The sequence below is a fragment of the Astyanax mexicanus genome, chromosome 1 (assembly GCF_023375975.1).
Source record: "Astyanax mexicanus isolate ESR-SI-001 chromosome 1, AstMex3_surface, whole genome shotgun sequence".
Classification (NCBI taxonomy): domain Eukaryota; kingdom Metazoa; phylum Chordata; class Actinopteri; order Characiformes; family Acestrorhamphidae; genus Astyanax; species Astyanax mexicanus.
Genome location: NC_064408.1, coordinates 33,373,346 through 33,385,690, shown reverse-complemented (window position 1 = coordinate 33,385,690; position 12,345 = coordinate 33,373,346). Strand labels below are relative to the sequence as shown.

Sequence of the window (12,345 nt, the reverse complement as noted above, 5' to 3'; positions counted from 1 at the left end):
ATGTTCACATGATTATCCAACGGGTTTTTCTGGAAAAGCACTACACCAGGGGTGTCCAAACTTTTTTTGTTGGGGGCCAGAAGGAGAAATATATTTGAAGTCACGTGCCACACTCTGTAATAAAACAAATAATGAAATATACCACTTTAAATAATACTTTTTTCCTGATTATTTCATTTACACACCATTTTTGACCTACTATCTTTGACAGTGTTGTGTAAACTAAGATTTTTCAAATTGATGTTTCATTTCATGTTGTCTCTTCATATAAAACCCTCTAATTACGGCAACTTTTGGACTCTTTGGCCCGTTTTTCTGTGCTAGAAATGCGCACCCTCTCCGCTTTTAGACTCTTTTGCCCCGATTTTCTGCGCTAGAAATGCGCACCCTCTCCGACTCTTTTGCCCGTTTCTGACACCTAGCGTTCAAACTTTGAATCTCACATTATAAAAACCTGCTTAACAGCGGGCCAACTTTCATTCTATTTCTAAAATACCTCTTGCGGCCCGTTTCCTTTTTTGGAGAGATTGAAATTCTTCAGATTTATACATCAGACTCACCAATTTCCTCTCCCATGTGTGTGTATGGGTCCAAAGCTTAGGCTTTAGTGAAGGCAGGGCAGCTCCTCAGTAGATCTTTTCAATAGTCTATTTGTCACGCATATGAAACATTTTGACAAGGCTGTGTGGTGACATTACTAGAAAGGGCTCATCTCTAGCAATCTCAATGTGAAATATGTGAGCTCATGTATTTGGAGGAATATTAATTATAATTATTAAAAAATATCTTAAAACCACTTCCCCAGTTTTCTGCACCTTTTCACTGCATATTTATGTAATGTTGTTTCGTCTCTTTTACTTTGTAAACTAGGGAAGAATTGTGAGTAACTGAGGGCCTAGAAGGATACATCAGTTGCTTCCTCAACATCTGCTTGTCTTTCTCATCGTTATAAAAATGGCTCTTCACTTTGGATAAGCCTTCTATGATGTTGCAGTTAAGGAATACAGCCAACTTAAACTGCAGCCTAGGCTTTGGGATGCAGCTACTCATCGTAATGCACAGATTTGAGTAACAATATGCATGCAATTGGTCTGTTGAAATAAACAAACATTCGTATTTAAAATTTGACCCAGTGTTGTGTTGAAAATCTCACATCAACAGCAAAAAAAAACTCAATCCAGACCTTCTGGCACCAACAAATGTCATTCAGCAATTCTAATGGCTGACATGGACACCACAAGAAGCTTCTGACACATATCTGCATCTATTTTTTGATGCTGCCACATGATTGGGTGGCAGATAATTGCATAAATAAGTAGATGTACAGGTCTTCCAAATACAAGTGTAGTTAATGCAGTTAGTTGAATGATGAATGAATGATATGTTTTTCAAAAATAAAGCAGGACTGTAAAAGCAACATTCAGGAATAATGAAATCACTGCCACTGTCACCTTTGTATGTTTCATTACTGTTTTATAATTTGTTTTAGTTGAGTTATAGTAAGACATTCTTAAGACAGGAATGTTTCTGACCAGTGAGATTTAATGTCACAGTGAGTACAACGAGCCAACATCAGTTTATATAGGTATTTATTTATTTATTATCCATGTAGTTTTAATGTACTAGATCTAGACTGTCCTAATCTATATTCTGACGCCTCCTTATCCATCCATTCATTCAGTCTTTCTAACACTTTTATTCATTCTTTCCAATTAATCTCTATGAATTAGAGATGCACCAAAATAATATGTTTGGGTAAAAATTACATTGAACAAAATGGAATATTTGTTTGAATGCCAAATGCATTTTTTTTGCAGGTTTTCATTCATTTTCCTGCAAAAACGTTGTTTGCAAATGGCCATTGTTGGGTCATTCTCTGACACTTTTCAAAAAGGTGATATGTTGCTGCAATTACACAGATAGCGCCTTACTGCACTTCGGTCTAACTCTGGTCTTTTCACTTATTTTGATCAAATATTTTTGGTTACCAAATTATTTAAGCTGATAAATATTTAGTGCATCAGTAATGTTAATAAGGAATTTCTCTCCTCTTATGCCGCAGTAACAGCCACTACTTTTTTTTGAAGTGGGTGACATTCCGATTGAACTGGATGTTTAGTTCTGGCATTCCATCCCATCCCAAAGGTACTGGATGGAGCTCCATCACTCCAGTTAATTCACATAGAATTCCAGACCCATGTTCTGGGGGACTTTAGATCCCTCTTGCACACACACTGTGCATTTGGCACAGTGATCTCAGGCGTATGTGCTGCCGCAGAGCAACCCATTCATAAGGCATCTCAGCTTTGGCTGAACACCTGTATCAGCAACAGGTGAGGTTTAAAGTCACTTCATTCACTAATTAGAAGGACTGTCTGAATATTTTCAGACTTATGATATCCAGTCTATGAGACTGAAGTGTTCTGTCCGTTCTTAAGTGAACTCTCTTTTTGTTCAGCATCCTGGTCTGTGATTGGCTGATCTCTGGGCACTGTTGACAATTTGGCCACCGTGTTGGCCAGGCGCTGCAGGACCAGGTCAGCTGTACTGGTTAGACTGTGCTAAAGGGGGATGAAACAAAGAGAATGGGAAAAAGACGGCAAACAATAAATAAATATTAACGCACATCTGAGCATTGATTAAAGTCGATCTATATTCAGAATGGACCTTTATTACTATGTGCCTGATCATATTAAGCATTAGAGAGTTCATTATATTATACAAATGACTTCGTTCTTATTTACCCCGTGATTAATATGAAAATAGTTTAGAAAAAAGTTTCTTTATGGTGTCACCATGTTCCAGTGACGGGCATATTTTATTAACCAATTATAACCATGCTTCACCTAAATCTTCTCTAATTCCTACCAATCACAGAGACAACATTTATCCTGTGTGATCCTAGGCATTGTTATTGTTGGTTTTTTTTGACAAGGCAACTTGTCAACTACCCAACCCACTAATTACGAATCCCCCCAATCACTAGTAATGCCCCAACACACCAGGACAGTGAAGAATAGCACTTGCTAGTGAAGTCAGACTCTGCCTCTTTTAGTGTGCTCGGAGGAAAACACAGCAACTCTGTTCCTATACATCAGCATTGTTATCCCATTATTTAAACATATTTGGAGGTGGTCAGCGATACATGCGCAGAGATGCACAATATTATTATTATTATTATTATTATTATTATTATTATTATTATTATTATTATTGTATTGTGAACATCAATGTGTACTGATGCATTCCTGATAGCATTAACTACATCACTGTAGGATCATACGTGAAGAAAAAGAACACTGGAAGATTCTGATCTTAACCAGCCCCTCCTACAGCAGAGTGAAGAAAGCAGATCACAAGTGTTCACAGTAGATGCATTTAAAATGCCGTATGTGAACAGCTATGTGTTCTGTGTATGGCTTTGTGATTGCTCAGGATGTATGTTAATGCCAGATGTGAAATGCATAATCTTGCCAATACTTCTAATTTACAAACTGTCTGAAAATTTACCAAATGTTACACAAGAGAATGATTAAAAAAAACGTGTGAATAAATAAACAGTAAACCTGTAATATGTGAAGTCCTTTTATAGTAAGAATGGCCAGTTCCTTCAGTCCGTCTCCTGTGAGGTCCAGGTAAATGACTGACAGCAGGGGGCTCTTGAAGCTTCGTCTCCACATCAGCTGGAACTGTCCCTCTGTTGTTCCATTTGGCTGCTGGAATTTGTAGCACAGAAGGTCCTGTGGAAATCAGAAAAGAGATTAACAAATTAAAAGAACATAAGGGGGAAAAAAGACTCCATAATCTGCTTACTATAAAGAAATATCCTTCATTCCTCTTAGGAATGAACTGTGTGCGTGCGTACTCTACCTGTCCGTATGTCCCCAGCAACACCTCCTGTTGTCCATCAAAGTCCAGATCAATGAGGAGAGCACACAGTACAGCATCACACTGATCGCTGTCTGTTAAACACACAGGCTTGCTCATTCCATTCTGCTCCACATTTCTGACAAAACAGAAAAATATTTTGTTTTTATACAGCGTTATAGGTTATAGGGTATAGGGTTATACATGTAGGGTCATACATGTCCGATAGGTATTTTATATATATATGCCCCATGATGCCCCATTTTTGTCCTTTACATATTTAAACATAGGAACTTGGTCATACCTTTTTTTATCTTGTATTTTGACATATTAAATATGTTGCTAAGAATATATAGGTATAGTTGTTATAGTTGCTAAGAATCACTTAATAACCCCACAAGTCTGTAGCTCTCAGCTTGTAAAATGCGAGTAAAAATGTGTCCTGAAAGCTCAAAGCACAAATTCCCCTTTCTGACTGTAGGGGGAGTTCAGAAACAAGAAACACCAAGGCCGTTTCTCAGTCTGCGTTCTTGTGTGTACTTGTGTTCTTGTGGACTCGGGAAACGTCATCAGCTGCAGCCCAAGTACTGTTCCAATTAGAAGATCGCAGTTAACCAACTACACAACTAATACCCGGATGTGTTCTTGCTCCTCCCACTTTATCGAGGATGCATGGAAGGTGACTTTTGTGGACTTCTTACAGCCCGATAACCCAGAATGCACCTCGCAGCAGTATCAGTGTAATGCAGGAGGAGAAGGTACATAACTGTACGCACCTGTATGTTTTCTAAACAGTACTGCTGTGTGCTAAAACAAGGTTTTAAGTTATTTTTAGGCGAGAATGTAGGGATTTAGACTTCAGATATGTGGTTTATTTGGTAAGAAAGCAGCTGGGTGAAAATGTGTTCCTACGTTTTAGGAACAACGCTTTCTGCTCCTCTAAGAGGGTGACGTCATCAAGTACACAGCTGTTCCAATTACACAACAACCGTCCCGCTTCCTCCCGTCCTCGGAAGTCTGCACTCACGATCCGAACTTCCCAAGTCCGTACTTGCCAAGTACGGGAGTACAGACTTGTGTCCTTGTGTATTGAGAAACGGCCCAATTCTTTCAATAAACCTTTTTTCCCCCTCTGAGACATGGGCATTTGCTTGGTGTGCATTTTTAAATTCTCCTAGGTATTTGGGATTAGAAGCACCTAGCAAAGTATAAAAAAATAAACTATTTTCAAACTAATGTTACTTTCTCGAATGACTGTAGAAACCTTTGGTTGAGACTCCTGACATCTTGATTTCAATTATTTGAGTATAATGTCATGTGACCACTAGATGGTACAGGCAATGTCTCCATACGAGGCCAAAGGGTTAACGTTTCAAAAAATGAAGCATCATGTTGCAGAGAAGCAGAAATGTTATGTCCCTATATGAGGATGCAGGGTCTAAAGAGGTTAATAATATTGGCACATGTATAAAATAAATAAATAAACAGGGCAAAACGTAAGATTCATCTGTCCAAAGTACATAGTTGCAGAACTTGTCTTTGTCTGTGTGTTATTTTGCAAACATTTGTCTTGCCCTGATGTTTTCTTTTTGACAGCAATGGTTAAACATTTCCACACCTCCTAATGAAATACTTGTTGGTCTTTGTCTGATGGTAAATGCTTTATCTTAACATCAACTGTGCCAAAAGCCAGCTGAACGTCCAATGAGGACACTTAAGGACACATTATGGTTTAAATTGTATGTTAAAAACACGTTTTCATTGGTTTACCTATTTTTTCACATGACAGTAGGTATTATTAATTAGATCCATACATATAAAAATAAATAAAACACAGACAAAACAAGGAGCAAGCACAAACTCATAACTATGACCCTTACCTGTAAACCACAGCCATCTCAATAGTGCTGGTCACCAAAAGATTATATTCTGTCACCTCATCTGCCTGAAGCCCTGCTGATCAAACACAATCATTCTATATTTAGAACTGTAAACCAACTACTTACACATACTGGGCATGTTACACATAATTACTGCTATTACCTTTTGAACTGTTGTGGGCGGGGAGCTTCAGAGGGAAGAGTAACACAGTAGAAATTGGACTGTCCTGCTGTAATCGCCAACTACTGACAATCTCTATCACACAGGCACACACAGGCACACACAGGCAGAGAGTGAGGAAGATTATAATCTTGTCTAAGCAGAGGGTATGTAGTAGAAGGAACGTTCACTGAAAGTCAATTTTCAAAAAAATCTACAGAATTAATGTTCTTGGGCATCTGTTTCTGTATGCTCTTACTGTGTATATGCTGTGTTTGTGTGTGTGTGTGTGTGTGTGTGTGTTACCAGGTCCTCTCTGGTTGACAAGAGCGAGTCCAACGCAACCATTCTGACAGCCAAAAGTGGTCAAACGACGACAGTTATCAATGCTTAGCACATCCATCCACAATACACTGCAATACACACAAAACATATTTACACACAATGTTAATAAATAAAAGTGAAATAAAAAATAAATAAATAATACAAAAATCATATTCCAATCAAATATGACATGAGAGTGTGGTTGAAGTGGTGGTGTCACATCTTTACTTAAACTACGATCACGTCTAGATATGTCCATTCCTTGTAAAAATACAAATATAAATGTATCCAAGATGCATTTAAAGCGTGGGTTTGCCTCAGTCATGTTATAAGCACCAGCCGAACTGAAAGCCCTCCAAGTACAAACTGGTAATAATTAGTAGTCACATGGCGTGATCAGGTCCACACAGTTTATTTCTGAAGTTGTGGTTTAAGGTGTTGGTGGAGAAATGGAATAATACTGCAGGCTATAACAAGTATTAGTGGATATTAATTATTACACTGAGTCATCTTGTGAATGTAGCCTGTTTATTATTGCTATGATTGTGTTGTCATTGTGATCAATATTCTATGTTTAATATGCCAGAGTCACACTGTTAAAACAGTGGAATTACATGTCAAAAGGACATTATCTATTTACTCACTTGCTGGGCAGCTCGCTCAGTTCAGGGAAGAACTTCTCCACTGGCTGCTCTTCAAACTGGTGCAGTGAGGCATTCTACAGAAAGACACAATAATATAATAAATGATATAACCGAAAAGAGGCAGCGTGTACTAAAATTCAACAAATCAACCAGTCATAAAGAAACACAAACACAGGCAGTTCTACAAATCAGAGAGAGATGCTTCAACATACACAGAACTCAACACTTACACTACCCCACGCACACACAGACATACACACACTACACACCTCTTTGTACAGATGAATACGCTGGTCATGCCCACTAAGCAGAAACACAGTCTCTCTCTGGCCTTCTTCAAACTGCAATCTGCAATACAAATACAATGGATAAAAAAAAAAACTGAATGAAGTTCCCTAAGCCCACAATCGTGCTAGCCGTGTGTATGTAATAATACAAAAGACCCCATGAATGGATTGCAACTTGGGTATTGTGGATCTATCAAATGAGCGCATGGAACAAACAAATGTAAAGGTGAGTTTGGCTCCACCTCTAGTTTCTCCTGCTCAGACTGTAGCTGCAAATTTGACAACAAGGCAGACAGTTTTGGTCTTATTTTTAAATGGAACCGTGGCATCCATGCCTTTCTGCAGTCATTGGTTAGAGCCGCCTTAACTGAAAGTTGATCATTTCAATTGATTTTAAACTCTGTGTTACACTTCTTAAGTCATATAATCACACAATGTGTATTTGATTTTAAAGTTTATACTCACTCAGTGTGATAGAGCTGGAAGGGGGTGAACTGTAGCTCCAGGTTCAAGCAGCTCTCTGTGAGAAACGTTAACCATTATCCTTACTTATTGTGTCAGACTCAATTACTGTACTTTCATCAATAACACTGATTTCTGAAATCAGAAAACTATGTTTTATGTTTAATGATGCATAGTTTTTAAATAGTGCAGTCATCCCTGAAGGCATAGAACCAAGTTGAAATATAATTTTGTAGTGGACAGCAGATTGTCATGCCCATATCTGTCCATATTATAAGACGTGATTGATTTGGTTGAAACTCCTTAAAATATATTGCAGATTATCTCTACAGATGGTAATTTAAAGTACAACACATACCGTAATGCACATCTCTGCAGCACAATTTGGTCAACGATAGCAATGTTAAAGTCAACAAATGACAGCTACAGATGAAAATACAACAGAAGACCCTAAGAGCACGGTCCTCTGCTCTTCAAGCAGACTCAATTCTTTATAAATGTAATGTGTGCTGAGTTGAAAGGTAACATGGTAGGTATAACTGCTTTAGTTTATAGTGGCTTGTTTTGAAGCACTTAGTTAGTTAGTTAGTTAGTGGCCAACCCTCTCATGTGGTCATTCAGGTGTGACTGTGTATGGAAAACACAGAGCACCATCTTTATATACTACAGTTAATCCACGATTCTCAAACCAGTGCTTTTAGATTTCTGATAGCCAGAGAGGTTCTGGCTTTTGAGTGTACTGACAACCACTGGTTTAAAGCAGATCAGTGACTTACGTGCGATGGACTCCAGATTGAACTCAGACCCTGGCTCATAGTCACAGTAGATGTTCAAAAATGGAGTGGCTTTATCCCCTGAGTCCTTAGAGAGAAAATAAATCAAGCGAGTGAGCAGAGAGAGAGAGAGAGAGAGAGAGAGAGAGGATACGATTGATAAAGGGCATAAACTCAACCGTACATTAGGGCTGCAATGATTAATTGGCCTAATTGACAATGTTGACTATTGAAAATTGTCAACACAGAATTTAATGTGTGACTGAGTAATACAGATAGAATGCGATTTAAAAAAGGGGGTGAGAGAGGAAGACACAGAGACATAGTAAGAGAGAGACCAATCCTGATTGGCCTCTCCTCATACTTAGTTGGTCAATGAGGTTTCAGTATGGGTGCGACTTGCAGCGCAAGAGAGCGGGAGAGACGTGCATACAGTGTAATAGCAGCGCTGTGTCCATTAAGCACAAACACATTTAACGCCACAATACTCTACAGTCTGTCTTTACTAATTCTGTACAGTTTAAACACTGAATTCTGTATTATCTTACTTCTGTATTACTGTAGTGATGAGTTAAATTACTGTGGAGAGCTGCTGAGGTGAGTTTAAACAGGCTTCACTCCTTCATTAACATTACTAACATTAGTTAAACTATCGTAAGCTGGATAAGTGTTAGAGAGATACTGTACTCCACTCCATTTAAATTAAAATATATGTTACAGTAACTACAGACTAAATAAAATAAAAATAAAAAATAAAATAAAATAAAAAACATTTTTTCTTAGACAAACTTATTTCAGAGGGGTATCTCCTTGGAAAAAAGTAAGAAAAAGAGTATAAAAAATAAATAAATAAATAAAATACATACTAGTATCCAAGAATCTCCTGAAAATAACATCCAGCCTGTGTGAATGTTTCCTATATATTTACTTTGTAGTTTTTAGTCTAATATAGGTTCTTCAAATTATCAAAATGTACTGCAAAATTGGTTCTGGGCCCTAAATGTTTAGCGGTCCTCATCAGTAGACAGAACAAATGAAGGGCATGACAAAAAAATAATCGCGACTAATCAAACAAATAATCTACAGATTAGTCAACTAATAAAATAGTCATTTGTTGCAGCTCCACTGTACAATCCTCCTATTCAGGATTTGAAAGCCAAAACAGTGATTTACTTCCAGATGAAGAAGTTCGGCGTTAAGCTCACCTTAATAAACGTGATGCCCACAACCAGGCCTCTGTTGGGAGAGGATTTGTTAAATGAGTCAATAGACACAATCTCAGCATCCACTGTGTAAAAAGAAACAAAATACCTTTTTGTGTACCTTTTTACATTGCATACAACAAAATGCATTAATGCATGACTCCAATAAACATTCAGGAATTGACTTTCTTACTATAAGCAGTAGAGGTGTGCCAAAAAATCGATTCACATAAGAATCTTGATTCTCATTTACTACGATTCAGAATCGATTTAAAATGTCCCAAAATCGATTCTGAGGGGCGGGTTTTGGACTGATTTTGGGCTGGGTATTTTTGTTGGACCTGGCAACCCGCTTGTCCCTTCAAACCGAGGTCTTCCAGACCCACACAGAGCGTAGTAGGTGTTTGAGAATCACCGGTAAGATGGCAGAACAAGCACTATATTACCTTAGATTAACGTGTAGTTTTAATGTTTTATGGCAGAATGCTTCATAACAAGCATAAAAAAGATCGCTAGTAGTTAGTTTCAGTAACTGTTAGCTAGCTAACAAGCTAACTTTCCAGTTCCACCTTAAATAACGCTACAGGTGGCTGCGGGCTGCAGCATTTAAGGCGGAACGGAAAAATAACAATAAGCTAATCAGAGCTCATTTCAGCTCCTCATCACAGAGGAATTAAGGAATGGACAATATGAATTAATTTCTCCACCTCCTGCCCCCTTTCTGAAGAAATACAACGACCTTAAATTAACTAGTTAATCAGCAGCTGCTCCTGAACTTTAGCGCTCCACTGCTATCATCACATCAGCCCAGCAGCGTCACCTACACACCACCGCTAGTAGCCTGGTAATAAAGCAGTGTTATTTATTATTTATTTATTGTTCATTAACGTCATTGTGATATCCCACCTCTGTCACTGAGGACCCACATTCCTGCACATTTTATTGTTTTTGTAACACATTACTTGCTCCAGGACCAGTGTATATTATGGAGGGTTTTTTTTTCAATAAGATTCATAAGCCAGAAGCAGAAATTTTTATAATTCAAATCGTTTTGAATCAAAAATCGATTTTGAATCGAATCGTGGCCCCCAAAATCGGAATCGAATCGAATCGTGAGATAGTAATCGATTCCCACCCCTAATAAGCAGTATATGGTCTTATTTACTAACTTTTACTTATTTAATGCTATGATATATTAACAAAGTCCACTTTTTAGGTCAGTCTACAGACCCATTCAAAAACATTTTATATCATGGAAAAGTTAATTAATTTCCATAATTCCATTCAAAATTTAACTTTCATACATTTTAGATTCAGGGTCCACAATTATTTTTACATCATTTGGGCTTCCAGATCATAAAACCCACAAAAAAGGAATTCCAACAATTAGAATACAGTGGAGAAATCAGCCAAAAGTGCTTCTCAGTTTTTGCTTAAAAGAAGGAAAAGAAATTAGGATCACATAAATAAATCAAAACAGGGTGATGGATATGATATGTCAATCTTCAATATTTGGTTGGGAATTAACCTGTGGCATTGCCTGGGACTTATGGAATCCCAGATTTCCTTGATGCTTGCTGTCAGCTCTTTTTGCGGTTCAAGAACTGATGACATGCATGAATTTGAAAACGGTTACAATAGTATCTGAAAAAGCCTTGATGTTCACGTGTCCAAAGTCTACAAATGGAGAAAGTTCAGCACTGTTGCTACTCTCCCTAGGCTGGTCATCCTGTAAAGATGATTGCAAGAGCACAGCGCAGAATGCTCAATGAGGTGAGAAAGAATCCTTGAGTGTCAGCTAAAGACTTGACAAATCTACAATAAGGAAAACATTAAATAAGAATGAAGTTCATGGGAGGACAAGGCAGAGGAAGCCACTGCTGTCCAAAAAAAACAAGTTGCTGCACGTTTGAAGTTTGCAAAAGAGCAGCCAGTAGTACTGGCTAAATATACAGTGGACACATAAAACTAAACTGTGTTGTTTGGTAGAAACACATAACGCTATGTGTGGAGAAAAAAGGCACAGCACACCATCATCAAAACCTCATCCCAACTGTGAAATATGGTGAAGGGAGCACCATGGTTTGGGGCTCCCACTCCTGTCCTGCCTTTAGTAACAGGTCACCTAATAAGCTAGTTCGCTAGGGTAGCTCTTTTATTAACCCGAAGAGGATCTGATCAGTTCAGCTAGTACTATTTGGATGCTCTGAATCAATCTCAATAAGAGGAAAATCCTAGATAACTTTTGGATCCTGCAGTTCCGGAGTTCAGGAATATGCCCAGACCCAGCTGTTTACTCTCCCTGCACGGTTCTACAGGTGGAGTTACCTGGTATGTAGGTGAACTGCACCTCTTTAGCCACGGGCCTGATCTTGTGCTGCAGGTCCTGATATCTGAAACACACCACCTTCCCTTTCAGAGTGGCCGCCAGCAGCTCCTGCTCCCCGGCCTGACACAGCCCGTACATGTTACTCTGAGACGGGAAGCGGCTGAAGCTGTCCTCAGCGAACGGACACGACCGCCTGGTGTCGGGCAGCATCGTCCAGGGAGGATTTAGAGCACGATAAACCAGGTTTAATGAAAATAAACACCTGAACTACTTCATATTTCACCCCGAAACTGAGCGACGACCCACACCAGAGATCCTTCACCGAGGAGAGTAACCACTAACAACCTCTTCCGGGTTAGTCTGGACACCAGGGGGCGCAGCCGAATGGGACAAGAATACATCGTTGCTGTCCAATGA

The 12,345-nt window shown here is 38.6% G+C and overlaps 1 protein-coding gene across 2 annotated transcripts; it reads right to left on the bottom strand.

Moving 5' to 3' along the window:
• Positions 1 to 1,572: 1,572 nt before the first annotated feature.
• On the bottom strand, positions 1,573 to 12,253 carry kptn (kaptin (actin binding protein)). Of its 2 annotated transcripts, none has more exons than XM_007260982.4 (12): positions 11,928 to 12,253; positions 9,603 to 9,685; positions 8,401 to 8,485; positions 7,628 to 7,682; positions 7,145 to 7,223; positions 6,876 to 6,949; positions 6,214 to 6,320; positions 5,911 to 6,003; positions 5,748 to 5,823; positions 3,871 to 4,006; positions 3,567 to 3,740; positions 1,573 to 2,561 (listed from the first exon to the last, which is right to left on the bottom strand). In XM_007260982.4, the coding sequence occupies exons 1-12, from the start codon at positions 12,136 to 12,138 to the stop codon at positions 2,406 to 2,408; spliced, it is 1,329 nt and encodes a 442-aa protein (XP_007261044.2). In that variant the 5' UTR covers positions 12,139 to 12,253; the 3' UTR covers positions 1,573 to 2,405. The 2 variants fall into 2 exon arrangements, with proteins under 2 accessions (XP_007261044.2, XP_007261045.2); XM_007260983.4 differs by having other exon boundaries at positions 5,748 to 5,820.
• Positions 12,254 to 12,345: the final 92 nt, after the last annotated feature.